Below are 19,804 nucleotides of genomic sequence, written 5' to 3'. Positions count from 1 at the left end.
TGACTATCATTATAACATACTGCCTTCCCCCAAAACCTGCCTTGGTCAATTATTTGGAGACTGTAGCTACTGTGCTAGACAGGAATATCTAAAATATATCAGGGGTCATGATAAAGAGATTGGCACCATGAGCCTAAAAGCAGTATCTTTTGAGGGAAACAAATAGCTGCTTAAAATAATTGTAAAATAAAATATACGTGAAAATAAGAATATGCTGTTGTAGACATTGATGTTTAAATAAATAGGTCATTTAAATAATCCTTTAACATGTTCCATTAAGTCATTAATATTTTTATTTAAAAAATCCAATAAATTATTCACCTTCTTCAGATGTCTAGAATGAACTCTCAGGGAAATCCTTGTGAAAATGGGAAAGAGCAGTTCAAGTTTAAGTGAATGTTTTATTTAACTAAAGGGAGAACCTCAGGAGTCTGAGCTCAGACCAACACATTTAGAATCACGAAGTTTCTTCTTCGTCTTCTTCTTCTTCTTCTTCTTTTTTTTTGGTATAGTGACATGAAATTAGAAATGAGCCAGAAATTTCCACCCTGACCTCAAATGGCCTTGTTTCTATAAATTTATGGGTGGCCTCTCAAATTTCTAATGCTCTGAAAATTACCTAGAACTTTTCCTCATGTAACTGCTGATCGAAAATAAAGCCAAGGTTATATCTAACTTTTCAATGTTCCTTCTTTCTCCAAACCTCTTTCCACCCAACTCCTGCCTCCAAGGCCTTGAACTTTCTGACTCTTTGAACCTAAAACAATAAACAAGTCTGGTCTCTGGGATGGAAATAAATACGATTTTGGTAAGAAATCAGATGTTAGTTTTTACTTTCCAAAATGGACTCTCCTATAAAACGGTATAGTTTTTTTCTCCTTAGTTTTTTCTCGAGGTGCTTTTCTCCAAATGGCTTGTAATTTCATTGAAAACTTCCCAGCTGGGTGTTTTCCCCCACCTTCAAAAATCAGTGTTTTCCTTCTATAGACATAATTATACTAAAGAGGATAAAAATAAAAGCAATAGTGTTGGCATTCGTGGAAGAAGATATTAAATGCCCTATGTATACTAACATAGTGTTTAAAGATAGTTCAGAGTCTTTTAAAAGTTATTCACTTTTAATGACTTTTTGGTGAATCAGTTACTGATTCTGTTTAACTTTTATTTTTATTTTATTATTTTATTTTTTTATTTGAGAGAGAGAGAATGAGAGAGAGAGAAAGCACATGGGGGGGGAGGGTCAGAGGGAGAAGCAGACTCCCCGCCGAGCAGGGACCCCGATGTGGGACCCGACCCAGGGACTCCAGGATCATGACCTGAGCCGAAGGCAGTCGCCCAACCAACTGAGCCACCCAGGTGCCCTGATTCTGTTTAACTTTTAAACTTACTTTGAAGGCTATATTGTATTGCCTTTTTTTTTTTTAATGAAACTTTTGCAATGTATTTACTTAAAAGAAAAGGAATTCTGGTGTGACTGCTACTGGAATACTCCAGAATACAGCAGGATCGTACAGCAAGGTCAGTGGACAAGTCATGGCTGCATTGATCGCCACAGGAATACAGCGAGAATAACGGTTGTGACGGCTCTTTTATTTTCAGCTCTGCCCTGCCTGGCCTACCTTTTTAGTCACTTAATGCCTCCAGAGTGCACCTTCTTCATCTCTCAAGTGAGTAGAATCCCTCTACTTACAGCAATTTAACAGAAACTTTTAAAGTCCTATTCATGTCAGAAGAAACAAACAAAAAACTAGAAACATTGACAGATCGATTTCTAACATTAGTATATGCACTCCGCAAAGGATGGATAGATACTGAGACACAGAGTTGTCAGGGGAGTTAGTGAGTAAAGGAGTTAAACTGCTCCTTGATCTTGGCTGACAGAGCCACCTGTAGCCTTCAAAATTAAAAAGATAAAGGAATGGAGAGCATGTCATGTAATAATTTTTAGTTGTAACTCTACTGAGCACCTGTCAGTGGGCCGTGCACCCAGGAAACGGGGACGGAAGCTTGGTGTTCACCTTCATGGTGTTTGCCGACTAGTGGGAAGGCGCTGCTTTAACAAACACCTGCCACACGCCAGGCTGTGCTGAGTGCTTTAGACCCATGAGCTAATCCATTATCCCAACAACCCCGCATGGCGTCCACTGTCATGTTTCCTAGGTGAGATAAGTAAGGCTTTGAAAGATAGCCAATTCCCTCCCCAGATAAGCTAGCCAGGGGTACAAACAGGACTTAATGTCAGATCTGTCTAAATCCAAAGGACATACTCTTAGCCACAAATGAAAATGACTACATTTGGATAAAATAACTCTGCCTAGATTTAAAGGTTCACGTAAGTCAAAATGAGGCAATCTTCAAGCTGGAGCTTACCTGTGATCTTGCAGCCATATACTTCAAACCTCATAGAAATGCCAGTTTCCCAAGTCACGGGTTTGATTCGGACAAATCGAGTTATTAGTGGTTTAGGGAAAACTCCAAACACAACATCTGTGGGGTTGGTGTTTCCCTGAAAGATCTATGTAGAGAAAGAAAAGGACCTTTAGATTTAAGATGAATACAAAAATATGTTTTCACAAATGCCTATAAAATTATTTACAACTTCAGCATTGTCCATCAAGGTTGAGGCAGCATTAAAAACTTGTCATGTTATTTTTTCAAATGATAGCAATCAGAAAAAATCATGTGTAATACAGAATGTTGCCCTAATCATCTACGCAATTTTCTGAGAGCCTAGAGCCTCCAAAAACACTATTACAAAGGTAACATTTGTTAAGGCTACGTGCTATCATCTAAAAAAGTTGGCGATTATTAACTTTATCATAAGGACCTACAGAATACTATAGACATTTCTCACACTACTTTACTTTCCCAAGAACCCCAGAAGGAGTACTTTTGGAATTCAGTGTAGGGTCTGGCTTTTTGAAAATTCTAGGCTATGTTCCCAGCTACAACACTGGGGCAAGTGGTCTCCCCCCTTTTAACTCAACTTCTTGATGGAAAAATCTTATCCCTGATGTTAATTAATAATTTCCATCTTTTTTGGGTTATTGGTAAAATCATGTTTTAGTGGTCAAAATCTAAACCAAATTATAAATGATATGCAACTAGAAATCAGCTTTTCCAGGTCTCCCGCCTCTAGTTTTAAAAATGAGTCATTTTATTCCAAGAAAGATGAGGCATGTAACTACAAATGTAGTTAAGTGCCAGTCACGAACGAGTTTCCCACAAGATCTGTTGGGGCCACGCTGCCTGGGCATGGTGCCACAGCCTGTTCTCTAGCAAGATCTCTGAAGAGCGGAGACTGCCATTCTGGAACACTCTGGCACTAGACTGCTCTGGAGGAGCTGAAGGCCTCCACTTCTCTGGCTTTCACTTCAGCCCTGAACTGGGGAGAGCCCACATGAAAGTAAAAGCAACTAGCACTCTGCTTCTCACACAGCCTAGCCGCACCGTATTCCTGTTAGGTTGTGTCACTTGGGCGTTGCTGGGCCCCTCAGAGGCCTGGAGATTCCTCCCCACCTTTTCACGTAAGTTCTCAGAGGAGGAGAACAATTTCCTAGGGCTTGTTCTTCCCCTGGGAGAGAAGACTTCTAAAAGTTGGGATGATGTTTTTGCTTCATTTAGCTTAAGGGGCCTGCACGACAGAAGGTGGTCAAATGCTTTATGAAGTTGGCTGTCAGCCTGATCCCTCTCCAGAGATGGTTTAATATCATAATTTATCTAGCCTGTGATGGCCTTTAGATTTCTGTCCTACTTCAGCAAATCTCTCTGGGAAACACTCTGTGTGGGAGCATTTTTGTGTGACAAAGAATAATGGGTAGCTACCGGAGGGAGTAGAGTCCCAAACCGTAATGCTTGAAGGGTCAACAAGTCCACTTCAGGGAGAGACTGGCAGTCAGTTAAGAGGGCTGCATGCTCCAGCACAGGTTGGGGGGTGAACTCTGGCTCACACTGAGGGAACTTTACGTTTGCTGAAAACCACGTTAAGTGCATACATTCCGTTCAACATAAAGAGGATGGCTGGAGTTGTTGTTGGTTGAAGGCTGGTCTTGATGAGGTATGGCCAACTCTCCCTGAAGAAGGCAGGGAAGATGGTGGAGGCCACGGTCGGAGAGGCCCATCAAAGGAAGGAGGGTGGGCAACAATAACGAGACTACAGGTGGATGTTCGGATTGCATTTAGCTTCAACGAATGTGCTCAGACAGACGCCACACTTATATCTTTGCTGAATCCTTCTTTAATCTGTCTGCCTCCCGCTCTGGAAGCCCTTCTGCGTCCCAGGATACTCCAGATTGTGGGCCTAGCTGTGTGCATTGTCAGACATCGCCCCCCCCCCAGAACCTGTGAGTTCTGGGCCATGCAGACAACCGATGGCCAACAGTTGACGAGGACGTGTTGGAGAAGCAGCCCTCGTGTTTTAAAGAAATGGCCCGAAGGCCTGAGTTCGGGTCTCCTTACTCTCTCTAGATTCTTTTATTTGTTGGTATGTCCTTGGCATCAGTGTTTTGGTTTATTTGTTTGAAACTAAGGCATGTCTTCCAAAAAAATACTTCAAGAATAAGTCATAAAACTGAGGGTCAAAATTTACTTGCTAAAGCTTCACAAGTGTTGGTTGTGAGGGTTTCTCTTCCCCAGATGGAGGATTGGCTCCATGTCCTCCAGGGCTAGGCAGTGGCCTTGAACTTCCTGTCCATAGAAGTTTCCTCACACAGAGTAGCTGTCTATACATCTACTTTTATCTTGTTTGCCCTCAGTAAGCGTGGGGGCTTCGCAGCTAATCAAAGGGAATTAACAGTTCTTTCACTTCACACTCAGGAGGTTTTTCTTAGTTCCAGACCGAGGAGGAGAAAACCAGGCCACATATGCTCAAAAGAGAGACAAAGACATGTTAATTGGCCTCTTCCCAAACTCGGAATTTCAAGTTACCTGGATCTTTGCTGCTATCCTTGTCAATTCTATGCATTTTGCTTGGCTTCAATTGAAGGCAAGCTTTCAATTTGGGGGAAACAGTGAATATGTGTTCTCAGAAATCTTTTGATTAGTAAATCAGAGCAAGCAGAACTTCAAAAAAACAGGCAGACTGAGAAGAACATCTCAGTTCCAAATGATTTAGGGCAGGGTGCCCGGGGTGGGGCCTGGTTGGTGTGGCTACTTTGGTTAAGAGCAGTGAGGAGGTAGCATCAGATTGTTTGTGTGATGTGAGGGAACACTGCAAGCTGCCTTTCGTTCCCTTCATTCTAACAGAAGCAGCCGAACACACTTGTAAATTAGTTTGTGAGCCACAGAGGGTAGATGAAAAAGAGTTTTCTAAAGCCAGCCCATTACGAAGAGGAAGAAAGAAGGAGTCTATGAAAGAAAATGAAGAAACACAGCGAAACCAAACAAAACAACATGCCTAAGGTTCTAAGAGGACAGTGCTTATCCTGTGCACAGTCCGTAATCCCATGGGAGGTTTAAAGTGATTCTTGAGTCTGACACTTAATTTGGCTGGTATTGACTTTTCTTGGAAACATCTGTATAATTTCCTCTTGGCTTCTGGATCTGGGAACATGAGACCCCCTTGGTCAGATATAAACCTCTAATTGCACTTTTCATTTTAAATCAATCCAAAACTAAACCAGGCCAGACAGAAAGCTCCCAAACAAACAAGTAAAAATTGATCATCCATTTCAAAGACTTAATTGGTTGGGGGGTGGGTGGCGGCCACACTTACGGCAGGTTTATTTCCTTCTTTTATGGTGATCCAGTCTTCCCCATTGGAGCTAATGTCTATTCTATAAGTCTTGACGTAGTATTTCTTCTTGGTTTCCTTTGAAATGGCTCCCTGTGTCCCAACAGCAGTGACAAAGCGCAGAAGACCCAAGTCTACCTGCAAAACAAAACAAGCATGGTCAGTCACTCACCCTGCACCACCATAACCTGAAACATCTTTTCCTGTGGGTTCCACAGTGTAGCTTTCATCCACCTCAGAGCAATAGGCCCTAAATCCATCTGGCATCCACAACCCCTAACTTCCCCATTTCATTCCTTCTAAAGGTAGGCACAGATATGGGGTGCCTGGGTGGCTCAGTCGGTTAAGCGTCTGCCTTTGGCTCAGGTCATGATCCCGGGGCCTGGGATGGAGCCCCACGTCAGGCTCTCTGCTCAGCGGGGAGCCTGCTTCTCCCTCTCCCCCCCTGCTCGTGCTCTCTCTTCTCTCTCTAATAAATAAATAAAATTTTTAAAAAAATAAATAAAAATATCTTCCTAACAACACATTAGTATACATTATTTTACAATTAGAAAATCAAGACAAATTCACACATTGGACTTTCGAGAGGCTTGGACTAGAACTCAGGTCTAATGGGATCCTATTACACTGGTCAGCATCTACCCCCTCCCAGATTGCAGACAGAAATGATATGTCTCTGAAAGCACTGTGAGTGTTGTCGTTTAGAGAATGGGCCAGAGATTTATAATCTGGAATGGAGGGGAGACAAGGACGCAAAGTAAGGATTTTTGTTTCATCTTTAAATTTCTTCCTTCCCCCTATCTTCCCATGGTCTTTCTTGCAGTTGGGCTTGAGAAGAAGGTGGATTCCAAGGCATCATCTGGAAAGGACTGATGCCTCCATGTGACAATGTCTAGGGCTCACGAGCTCCAACTGTAAGTTTCCAGTGGAGTTCCTCAACACCAGCGCCTGTCTTCATCTCTTACGAGCCTATCTCCTACCCCAGAAGGTTGGGCTGCTTGTGACCAAAGCCTCAAGGTCCATGATTTCCTGCCAGAGGTGTGCAGTGGCTTGGGTTGTTCTTGTGACCCTGTGACATGAGTGGGCAGGACAAAGATCTAAGCATCGGGCACTCGAGGGTCTAGGATTGGTTCTGCCACTAGCTAGCTGTGGGGCCTTGGACAAGTCACTTCTTCTTGAGGTTTCCAGTTCTCATTTAAATAAAGGAGTTGGACTAGATAACCCGGAAGGAGAAGATCCCTTTCAGCTCTGACTTCCGATGATTCCAGGTTTCCAGTAAAGTAAAATACAGTTGACCCTTGAACAATGTGGGGAGTTAGGGATGCCAACCTGCCACATAGTTGAAAATCAGTGTGTAACTTTTGACTTCCCCAAAACTCAACTACTAATCGTCTACTGTTGACCAAAGACCTCACAGATAACATAAATAATCGATCGACATGTATTTTATATATGTATTGTATACTCTATTCTTACAATAAAGTAAGCTACAGAAGAAAAAATGTTATTAAGGAAATCATAAGGAAATCCAGTTACAGTACCATACAAAAAAAAAATCCACTTATTAGTGTACCCTCACAGCTCTAACCCAGGTTGTTAAAGAGTCAACCACAGGTTTTTTTTTTTCTTATACCTTTCCTATTTCCATCATTAGTAACCAAGAATCGTCTTAAAACAAAAATCATTACTAGTTTCTATATATTAGAAATATTTTCAATTTCCTTTTAGGGATACATTTGATTATTTGTTTAAAATTGTTTCCCTCATTTATTATACCCTCTACCTATTTTATCTGTGTATAATGCAGATACTTTAAAGAAATGATACACAAGTATATGGCAAATACTTTTTAAAGGTCACAGAAAGTAACTGCACATTACAACTGCTTAACATTAACAAAATGTTTCAACAGCACATTCATTATTAAGAGGTAAGAGAATGCCATTTTCCAGTGAGAACAGCAACGAAAGCCAAAAAGCCAAAAACAAAAAAACCCCAAACATACCCCCTACCCACCACCACCACTTCTGAATCCCGTTTTCCACTTACTGCATGACAACCCAATTTTCAGAAAACAAAATTTCAATTAACCCTCCAGTCTTATAGGCCATGAACACCTAAAGAATTTCCATTTTATGTACAGTCAGCCTCATGAAGAATGACTATTGTCTTTCATGAATTGCTTTTTCCTGAAGGTCCTTGGAGTAGTTAAATCAACATGTTGCCAATTCACTTCAAAAACTGAACAAAAAGTTACATCCAGGAAAAACAGCTATATCACTAGCCCATAAAAACCAAGTTGAAGTTACACAATTCAACAATGGCAGATTTCATCTAGAAAGGAAGGGAGCACCATTCAATGTAAAACTGTCCTTATTTCATTTACTTGATTTTAAAGATATAAAGTCTATGCTCTGGTTGCTATTGCCAGATTTAAGAGGAAAAAAGAGCAAGACTTTAATAGAAATTAATAGTTTAGGATAATAACAGTAGATGCTTTAATCTTAATTTAACAAATAAATATTTACCCAATACATTTTTACCAAGGGCCTCTACTCGTTAACTGAAATTTGAATTTTTTTCACAAGTGAACCATAAGACTTTGTATGAATTTGTGCACAAATTTCAAAAAAGGGAGGCAATCCACGTTTGCCAGATTTACAAATAAAAATAGAGGATCTTCAGTTAAATTTGAATTTCAGAGAAACAACAAATATTTTTAGTACATGTATGTCCTGTGCAATATTGGGGCATACTGACAGCTGGTTCATTGTTTACTTGAACTTCAAATTTAACTGGATGTTCTGTACATTATCTGGCAACCCTAAATCTAACTCTATTCCAGACAAATAATCATGGGATTATAAGTTGCTGCAAAAACTCTCTCGATTTCCTAACGCTGCAATCTGAAAGTTAATGGGTACTCTGGACATGGTTGCACTCAACAATTTCAACTCTTTTCAAATGCTCTCAGAACACTTAGTGCTTTACTGACTATCCTTTGAGTCATGCCCAATGCCATATCCACTTTCATGCTGAAGGGTCCTTAAAATCTTGACGTCCAAGGGAGCATGAAGCAGAGCTATTTAAATAAACTCTTCCTGTCAAACTTACAAATGGCTCTTCAGTTTGGAAATGATTAAATCCCCAAGAGTGCATATTCAGCTCAGGCTGATTTGAAATAACTCTAGAACTTCATTTCCTGGCTGTCCCTCTCCTAATTTTTAAATTTTGTTTTTAGGGTAAAATTTGGTTACCAGGTAGGAAAGAAGTTAATTGGTTGTCAACTAGAAAAATCCTAGGCATTAGAAACAATTGACTTTTAAAGGAAGGAGTAACTGACTGAAATTAACTGGGTATCCAACACGGGAAATGTCCAACGTCCCATATAGAAAGGCTGCCAAAACCTGTGCAAGAATCCCTTGTAAGAAAGAAAAAAATATTTTCTTTCCTCAACAGCAATGAAATGCATTAGCAACCTCCCCTTGTAATTGCTAAAATTTCCTGCTGTGCTTTTAAACTCTGCAGATTCTCTTATTTATCCCACACTGGGATACTTGAAATTTCATTTCATTTTTCTTCCTCGCATTACTGCCACTGGATTTAGTAAGGATGAATGACAACTTCCCAAATGATTAGGGCTGGGGCCTGAACCTTTGCAATTAAAACCGGATGTACGCAGAGCTCTAACAAGACACAGCCTCCCTACCACTGTGGGGGCCCTCACACTGGCAACACCAGGGAAGTTCTTTCAAGTCTCTTCTCCCTAGGTATCTTCGAGGAGTGCCCTCACAGCATTTGGTCTTGGGAGAGATGCATCACCATCAGCCTCGGAAGCCCTGCTGCTCACACTTCCCGTGTCTGTGTCAGCAGACCCAGAAGGCCTTACTGCCTAAAGCCTGGCTGTTCACACTCTTCTCACCAGTGAAGCTGGCTCTGCAAATCATGACATTGGCCTCCGTTGACCTTTTTCGTCTCACCTGCTGCGTCTATCTGTCTCCGACCGTACCTTCCCGCCACATTAAATTATTTGTTATTCCTCACACAAGATAATAAGCCCTTCTGTTTCCTTGCCTTGCCACATGAAGTTCTCTTGACCTAAAATAAACTTTTCCTCTTTTGTAACTACAAATGACTCTTTTCTCTCTCTGGTTTGGTAGGCAGAACGAAGTTCCTTCTTCCCTGGGGATGTTTGGTGCATAGCTCATGTCTCCACCGCTGAACTCATCATGTTGTGTTTTTGCTCTACTCCCATCTAGACTTTTAAGATTTCTTCTAGGAGTATCTGCTTTTCTATATAGAAAAGTAATAGCTGCCTAGTGAAAATTTATAAGATACAGAGAAGATTAAAGAAGAAAATAAAATCTCCATAAGACCAACATTAGGAAAAAGCCGCCGGTAACAGCCTCCCAGAGTATTTTTTTCTACGCAAAATATATGTGGATGGTATATGTATGTTTCGTCATTATAAAAATGAGGTTGTATTACCTCTAGGCTTGATAACTTGCTTTTTGTTTAGTTTGCTGGGTATATTTTCATGCCCAAAGTATTTTTCAATGGCTTCGTGTTGTAGTCCACAGTGAGGCTGTAGTGTAATCTATTTAATTGTTCTGCTATCCATGAACATTTTCATTCAACTTAATTGACATTCACTCAGTGGACACTTCATACCACTTCTCCTCTAAGTTCTATAGTAAGTGGTGAGGACAGAAAGAGCAGTAAGAGTGTGGGAAACACACACACACACACACACACACACACACACACACACACACACACACGATGACAGAATGGGGCGTTGCACAGAGGAAGGAGTCAACGCACTGCTGACATTTTGCAGCGGACTCTGATGACTAAGACAGGTGTTGGAGGATACACAGTAGAAGCTGGCAAATGGCACAAAAAGGAAAGAATGTTCTGGTGAGAAGGAGGATCAAGAGGTGCAGAGGTAAGCAGGAGGAAATGAATGAATGAAATAAATGGACCCTAAACAACTTACTGTTTCCTTCACCTCTATAGCCCTTATTTTGTCAAGAAATGTATTGCTCTTTGTTTTGTTTTTAAGAAGTGCATTGCTCTTTTAAGAGTATTGCGCTCTGGTCATTTTCAAGACGAAATAATTAGTTTTCATGAAAACTATTCAAAATCAGCCACTGGCCATCCTCTTGGTGGTTTAGCTTTTTGAATTATGATGAGCTCTCACCAACCTCACATCATAATAGACAAGATTGGCGACCCAAGACAGGCAGCTGGAAAGATAAAGCTACAACCCCAGAACAGTTTTACATAATGCCACCCCTCTGTGTTTTGGAGGGTTCATCGTCCTGAACAATACTTCCTTTCTTTCCATAAAAACTCAGACACACAATAACCATAATTAAGTAACCTGCTTTCCCTAAATCCAATCAGCTCTGTTCCAATCACTATCTTCTCATTTTGAAAGAATATCATTATTCCACAGCTGCTTTATTTTTAATTGGAAGATGGATGTGATTTCACATCTGAGTTTGATGCACTTCTGTTTAACATTAAGGGTGATGGTGAGGGGGTGTGAGGATGGGAGGGGGGATGCACGGAGCCGCGCATCAATGCATTCACTAAAATTGTTGAATGCTTCACTCTGTGTGTGTGACGAACATAAACATCTGGTACTTATCTGGGAGTATGTAGACTATGTTACAGAAGTCCAGCACACTCCTTTTGAGTTCTGGCAGACACTCTCTGACTTAGCTTATATAGCCCCATCAGCAGAAGTGACCCAATATGATATCCTGTTTCCAATATAAATATAAAATTCTAACACCGCTGGTAGGCTGTCTACCCACATCTTACTTTCACTGTGCTCCACCCCCAAGAAGATGGTATCTCTAGACAGCGGAGACAGAAGAGGCAAGCCCAACTTTCATTTTGGGTTTGGGGAGAGGCCCCCTAGTAGAAAAAAAGCAGCTGTCCTCATCCACTTCTGGGGGGCCAAGGATGGGGTCCTAGCCACTCCTGTGGGCGGAGGGCCCCCCATGGCATGGATCCTGACCATGATCCCAACTCACTCTTTGTTGGAAGATGTCTACACGTATAATCCACATGCTCTTTATGGCCATGGCATTGTGTTAGGAATGACAGGAAACACATTCCCCAGATAAAGAGAAGCCAGGAGAGGCACACTTTTTACTGGGAATCATTTGAGGACAAAGCACACGTTTCAGCATTGTGTAGTAAATCATGTAGCAAACCTCTGCAAACTGCTGGTTAAACACCAGCATGCAGCCTCCGAGCCATGAAATGAATATCGTTGCTTTCTGTAATAATACATAACCAGCTACTGGTAATGTCATAATGTGGAAAGCCTCATTTCTAAAATGAAAATCTGTCTTGCTCAATAAAATACTGCCCATTCAGCTAGCATTGGCCAGGGAGTGTTTACTAGCTTTTAACATTCCCAAAGCAGGTCAGTACAAGAGCCTGAAAAAATACAGGACAAAGGACCGAAGTCTGATTAAAAACAGGAAAAATATTTTGAAGTGGGGAGAGCATGTCGGATTTTTTTTTTAGAGCATCTCTGATGACTCAAAGAGCTGTTTTTTAATTCATCACTAGACACTACAAGCTAAAGAAAATATTTTTAAGCAATTGTCTCATTTCCTTAGATAACACACATATTTTCTGATAGAGCCTGAGCATTTGAACATCAATGCTGTTCTAGGATCCGTGGGCTTAAATCAAGCATCTGATCATTGCATTCCTTGACTTAACATCTTGGACTTTGTATAGTTACCAACTGGAATGTAATCACTTTATAGCCAGTGACATAGTTCTCTATCTCTTTATGTATTTTTTCACTATTACTGTATCACATAAAAAAATACTGATGGCTAAAGTTAACATATTAATAGAAAAATCATAGGGCAATCCCTTTGTGTCAGGCATTTTATTAAGGGCTAAATTTACAATCATCACTTCTTTCAATTCTCACAACAGTCACTCATGGAAGGTTTTATGGACAAAGCAACTGAGGAACAAAGTGATGTGTGGACCCTGCCCAGAGTCACATAACTCGCCAGTGACTGAGCCAGGACTTACCCAGATCAGATCAGTGGCCCATGTACAAACACTATAGCCATGCTGTTGCTCCATTCGTGTGGTAAAACATGGTAATTATCAAAAGAAAGAGATTGCTTCCTCAACAATAATGAAATCTGATTCTTTTTTTTAAATACATTTTTGTATAATTACAGAGAATTTGAAACCATTTATGATTACCTTGACGGAGGGTTTAACATTTACACTGGCTACCAGAAAGCAGACCTTTGCAAATGATTCAGTTACGCTGTTGAAAAACAAGATCGTAGAGATGGATCATTGTTAGCAAAAGATAATGAGGAAATGTTTTTAAAATTCTGGTAAAGAGTAAAAATATCCAAGTATGAGAAAAGTGTAATGCAGGAAGAGCCTCGCCAGTTTTCTTTTCTGGTCTTAATTGCCTGCATTAATCTCTCTTTCTCTCTTTTTCATAGCTAAATTAAAGGAAAGCATTTTCTTGGGTGGAAACAAACTACTGGTTGTAACAAAACTCTGGTAGTAAAACAATCCTACATGAATGAAAGATGAATTCTATCGGAAGCTGTGAGCCAGCCACTTAGAATAACATTAGATAAGGCTGTCAGAGCACAAATGCCGTGGAAAGGCTGGTTTCCTTGACTTGCCACTGTACTTACAGCACAAGAACAAAGAAAAGGGGCAAGAAAAACTAAGTCCCCAAACAAGGGCTGACCTTTGTCTTTTTTGGCTGATAAAGAGAGATAATGCTTACATGGGCTCCTTTGTGTCTGAATTCATTGCACATTCTTTCGATCTCATGTTATTTTTTTCATAAATCAGAAGCAACTAATTAAAAAAGAAATATTTAATTCTGATATGTTCTTTGAACTGGAGTTCCATCTGGTTCTGTTTAAATAGTAAAATCTGCTGTAGTTGTTAAAATTGGCAAGTGGCATAGGCAAAAAAGGAAACAAAAGGGACTCCGTGCAGCAGGTTAATACTTTCGCATTTCAACTAGAGACATTTCCAGAATCCAGCTACTCAAATCACTCCGATACGGAAACCATAAAGATCGATGTTCTAGAATGGAGGCACCACCACTGGTCTACATTTCCTCAGTGTGATGGAGACAGCATTAGGCTTTGAAGACCTTTGGTTTGACACGCCCATCCCAAAACGCTCATCTTAGTTTATGAAACATATTTAAGACATGTTTGGGCAAAAAGTCTTCACATACTCTCTGCAAAACCTGAGTTTTTTGTTTGTTTGTTTGTTTTCCTTCCATATTTTCTTGGACAGATATAATTGTGTACAGAAAAATCAGACAGATGTTCCATTTGAATTCCTTTTTTACATGAGAAACCTATAAAATCTGGACATCAGGACCACAATCTATTCTGATAAAAAAGGAGGAGAAAATGAAATGTGTTGGGGTTTCTCTAGACTCTGAGATACAAGTAAACAGCATCTAAGACAAGTTGAAACTCTCCTGTAGAGTTGAAGAGAAAGGCTGGTTAAATCCCTATGCCCAGATCTTGAGAAAAGATGAATACTTTTAAGACATTCACTGACCTGTGAACTTCTTCCTTCTTTAAAATGAAGAAGCTTCATTGCTTCAATAACATGTCACTCTGCACATGGGTACCTCTGAAACCTTCAATAGCTCAGTCATGAAGATGACACTTAAATGGCCCCCTTTTCTAACTAAGACTTTCAGGGACTCTTGCTGGGCAGTAAACACTCGGGGACTTAATATTTTCAATTAACATTTTTGGAATGCGTGTTTGTAAGTTACATTAAATTTAAAACCTGAGCCTAATCCTTTGATGTGGGAAGAGGACAAGTATTCAGAACAGACCAAATGCAATTTCTAGAAACTCAGTTAAGAATTTAACTTAAAAATGTTACAGTAAAAATTGCTTAATTGGAATTTCTTAAGAGAGAAAAGGAAGTATGCTACAGGTTAGACATAATTGCAACCAGTTCACATATGTGTAAACCATGTAGATGTCCTAGTGAAACACCTCCTAGAGTCATAGCATGTGCTCTTGCTAGATGGGTTCACAGCAAAGATTCAGTGAGTGCCTACTACATGGAGGGCAATCACTGGCGTAGTTCTCTCCTGCCATAACTCTCCGTTCCACCAGGACCCATGAAAACTCGGAAAGTGTTCTCCTAGTAGAAGACCTGAAGTTTAGGAATCGTATGGGGGAGGTCAGCACGAGCAAGCCAGCGGGTCCAGTGATACTGATCTAGCAGACTGCAGGGATGCAACACTAGATATCCTGTAAGATCGAGCAGATCGTGTATACAGATCTCTGGCTCCTGATATCTGTCTCTGCCCAAACCAAAAGAGGACAGTATGGAAGAATGGATAAAGGATGGTCTGGATTACAACCATTTTACAACTTAACACAATTTATTATCTCTGCACATAATTTCAGTAGGACTGTATTATGTAAACATCAATTATTGTTCTTCTTCTTACTAAAACATTTGGGGGCAAACTATAAGCTAATGGACAGAGCCAGGGGGCATGCTCACATAGATGTGCTCTTACAGCTCAGTCATAGGGTTTCACGTATCATGGATGCTTGAACTCAAAGTGTGAATTTAAAATGAAGGATGCCGAGTGTCCAGATAGAAACATCTAGTCCCTTAAAGTCAACATGCATTTATTGTTTGCCAGGCTCTGGAAGCAAGTAGGCCTATGTGGAAATAATGATAATATAAGACAAAGTAAAAATTGCCACCATGCTGACAGACGAGGCGTTATGGGATTCCAAAGAAGAAAGACTCCTTGCAGAAAGAGAAAGAATGGGTTTTATGGAAAAGGGGTCAATTGAGTCATTCAAACCGGATCTCGTAAGATAGGGTAAGACTTTGGCCAGGGAAAAGGCCAAGACTGATGAGCTCAAGGCAGAATCAGCTGGAAAAATATCCCACCCAGCTGCCTGTATTTTGAAATATCTGATATGATGAATATTTTCCTTCTAACTAATATCTCCTGGCAGAGCTACTTTTAGAGGGCAAGTTTAAGGTTCCAACCCACCCCCTGCTCCCAACACATATCACCCTTTGCATGGGCCTTCGTGGGGTCCACAAGTCCAGGCCAGGAAGGGCTTGGCTGGTGACAGAGAGACAGTGAAATCTCACTTGTAATGGAGCTTTGAGCTCATGAGCGTGCACTGCACTGCTGAGGTCATTCTGCTGCAGTACATGCTTTCCCTGCCTCTGGGAATCCCAGCATTCCTGGGGACACACCTCAACCTCACTCTGCAGGAGTCAGGGACTTCCCTCCGGGGCCCGAAGGGCACACTCCAAGGTCTGGTCCTGCCCTATCTTTATATCTACACTTAAAAGAAAACATTTCAGCAAAGTGGCATTAAAAACAGTTATGTTTACTTCAGGGATTCACACTGCTGTTGAAATCATGCCGTTCACTCCTCAAACATTTAAGGAGCAGGCAATGAGTTCGGAACATGAGCGTATAATGGTGGATATTTTTGGTTTCTGTGGAGGGAAGTTGGTGACCAGCAATTACTCATTTATTACACAAATGAGTGCTGGATACTTGGGTGAAAGAGAGGGAAGGTTCCCAGATTCCTGCCCTTTAGTCAGTGGGGGAAAAAGTCAAGTAAACAATAAATCTCAATACAAAGTGGGTAGACTGCATGCTCAATAAAATGCTCAATAAATTCTAGACTACAAGGAAAAAATTGGGGGGATGCAGGCAGCATGTGGTGGCATAAAGCCCAGGCCCCCAGAAGTACCTCTGTCGCTTTGACATTAAAAAGTGACCTGGACAATGTTACACAAGTTAATTAGCCATCCCAAGCCTTAGTCTTCTCTTGCCAACAAAAATACCAAGGCTTACTCCATTTAGTTGCAATGCGCAGTTATTATGAGGATCATTATGAAGCATTCGTACACACATTAACCATAAGAATGTGACCCTAATATTTTTTTTCTCTTAGTCACTTGGATAATTGGGGTGTGTGTGTAGTTTTGCCTGTGGTACCTAGGTTATAACTCTTTTGAAGGAGGGACAGAATCTTTCATTTTAAATTCACCTGGCCCTTACCTATAGTGTCTAATCCTTAGCAGATGCTCAATATATTCTGTTGAATTTAAATCCAATGCTGTGTCAGTCCAGCCTTGCTGGCAAGGTCTGAAACTCCTTTCTTCCAAACAAAACCAACTGCCTGTCATTAAAGTTGAAGTTAGTGTTTGAGCAACTAACTTGTACACATAAGCTAGGAATTCGATTATTTTTATCTTGGTGTTTATAACTGCAAATATTAGAACTACTCATACAATTTCCAGTCCTTTGAAAAGTCTACTACTTGATGGAGTCTGCTGAACAATGAGTTTCATTGGCTAGGCTCATGCTGTGTGAAGTATTCCTTTTTACTTATTTCTCAAATGACCTCTCAGTAACTTAGTATGTATCCTTCCTCCTAGACGTCACCCCAGAGGACAGTAGGACTTAAATGATTTTTTTCACAATATCTATCATGCACCAAATCTCACGCAAACCTTTTACTTTAGAGCTAAGATATTTGCAAGCGTGATATACACAGGATGTTTACGTATTGGATGTTTATGTATCTAGTAACTTAGACTTTTCCCATACCCTTCCTGTGTTTTTTAAAAGAGAGCAACATCAAAATTTCACCGCATAACTATAGGTCTCTATGGCTTTACCTAATTAATGTGTGGTCTTTATAAGATGTTGCAATTATAAGGCATCTGGGTGGCTCAGTTGGTTAAGCGACTGTCTTCGGTTTAGGTCATGATCCTGGAGTCCTAGGATGGAGTCCCTGCTCAGCAAGGGGGGGGGGGCGGTGTCTGCTTCTCCCTCTGACCCTCCCCCCTCTCGTGTTCTCTCTCTCTCTCTCTCTCAAATAAATAAATAAAATCTTAAAAAAAAAGATGTTGCAATTATAGCTGTGTGTGGCTAGGAAACGAATACAGATTTGGGGCCTTTTGCGATCTTTGTGTTTGTCTTATGGTCTCTGAGAAGCAGCTTCCATAAGCAAGCCTCAAGGGAGAAATACTGGAGCTGACTCCACCCCCAGGTAAGGCTGCATAACGCCTTTCTACGAGCAATGACTTCAGTTACGGACATATACATCTTTCCAATCTATCGGCAGTTCAAAGAGATTTTCAAATCTAAAAGACCAAGAAACTATTAAATGTCCTGTGCAGGTAAAGTATATTTCTGTTTCAGAAGCTGTGGTTCCATGTTACCCATAAAGTTTCATCTGCACTAGTGGGGAGATCCCTAAATGCCTCCGGATAAACACACATTTGTACTCAAACAGCATCTGTCTATTCCAGCACAGACAAAATGACTTGTTTATTATTAGTTTTCCAGTAAGTCAAGCCTTTAATTTTTCTCCCTCCTCCTAAAAGCTTGGTTTCAAAAACAAACACAAGGATGAATTTCTGGAAACTAAAGACTTGCAGATGGGGGCGATGCTCTAAATCAGCCTCTTGGCCTATAAACTCTGACGGCCTCCTTTTACACTGATTTTCCATGTATTTCTTCAGGGATCTAGGTGGGCCTGTCACGTTAATGAGAATTTCATGTGCTGATGGCGAATCTGCAAGTGCAGGTGTCCAAGAAAACTCCTCTCCTTGGCATTAACAATCCTGCGAGGAGCTGATGGGATTATTGAGATTAAAGTCCGTCACCCGCCTAAGGTTATAACGAATGCTGCCCCAGAGACAAGAAAGGAGAGAAAGAACAGGCAGCCTAGGTACAGCTGGCTGTCAGAAAGTGCGTGTAAACACTCAGTCTTGGAAGGGATGCCAGTCATTCCTGAGAGCAGATGAAATGAACTTCACGATTTACTATTTGGTTTTCCCTGTTGGAAGCTGACCATTCGGCCAGGAAGTATATACTGATTCTTTTTTGAAGATCACTTATAAAGGGGGGTAGGAAAAGCCTTGAAATAGTGCATTTTCAAAAAAAAAAAAATTACTCTATAGAGAATTGTTTGCAATTACAATTCACAATTGATGTTCTGCAGTTTTGGACTGACCAACTCTGTTGCAGGTGGAAAATGAAAACAAGGAAAGGAGAAATGTTATATAATGATTAGGGATTTCCGGGCTCCTCTTGGAAGAAAGGAACAAAGCACGGCATCATTCTGTGCTCTGAAGATATGCTGCTTTGCTATCCAAATGTGGTGTGAAAAAAAAATCTACCTATATTAATTTCATGCATTTCAGCCTGGGTCACACAATGGGAAAAATGCATCTGCGCGACTACTTTCAAACCACAGGAGAATAAGCACAGATGTTACGCTAAGCATATCGTGTTATTTGTCCTCTAGCACTGCCTAAAGTCCTTAACATAATGGAAGCTGTGACTTGCATTTATCCACTGGAACCATTCTTAACACGTGGTTGGATACATCTATTTCAGCCACATACTTGGAGGTGACAAGAGGTGAATGCTTTCTTGGTGAACATGGCCACACTGTTGGCGGGGGAGGGGTGTTTCTTGACAGAAAAACAGGGAGCTGAGGCACATATTTGGAAATGCTAAGAAAGCATTCCTTTCATATAACCTTGCAGGTTTTCGGAACAGTAAGAATCCTGTCCCATTGTTACTATACTTTTAGATGCAAAATTAAGGATAAGAACACATCACTATGCATGGTTTTACTAAAACTGCCAGTATTAAAAAGAAATGGAATGAACTTGTTCGTAACCTGTTTGAATTACTTTTGATAAAAAGATTTTAATTCAGATGAATTGTCTATGCCACATATGGATATTATAAATCTAGACACTTCAAAGAAAGGTAAGTAGATAAACAGATGCTCATGTAAATTCTTCTTGAAAGCAGCAAAGTTCTTAGGCTAAGGAGACTGTATTATTGTATTACAGAAGTTGATAATCACAGTTGAAATTTAGCAGATACAGGAACACCAAATTACCTATTCCTGCCTCTCCTTTTTGTCCTACTGCCCAGAAGACACAGTAATGTGCAGGTGGAGATCATATAAGACGCCTTCCATATTT

The 19,804-nt window shown here is 40.6% G+C and overlaps 1 protein-coding gene across 4 annotated transcripts in view; it reads right to left on the bottom strand.

Moving 5' to 3' along the window:
• The window catches only part of NRP1 (neuropilin 1), a 136,385-nt gene that overhangs the window by 34,782 nt on the left and 81,799 nt on the right, over positions 1-19,804 (bottom strand). For all 4 annotated transcript variants that reach the window (XM_028120882.2, XM_028120884.2, XM_028120885.2 and 1 more), the window contains exons 7-8: positions 5,714-5,869; positions 2,371-2,515 (exon numbers count right to left, since the gene is read on the bottom strand). In XM_028120882.2, the coding sequence (XP_027976683.1) occupies positions 2,371-2,515; positions 5,714-5,869 (301 nt within the window). The remainder of the gene's footprint in view (positions 1-2,370; positions 2,516-5,713; positions 5,870-19,804) is intronic.

This window comes from Eumetopias jubatus, unplaced genomic scaffold, assembly GCF_037043125.1.
Source record: "Eumetopias jubatus isolate StellerSeaLion01/CBP00866 unplaced genomic scaffold, mEumJub1_p1.0 scaffold_8, whole genome shotgun sequence".
NCBI lineage: Eukaryota > Metazoa > Chordata > Mammalia > Carnivora > Otariidae > Eumetopias > Eumetopias jubatus.
This window is presented reverse-complemented; position numbering and strand designations above follow the sequence as displayed.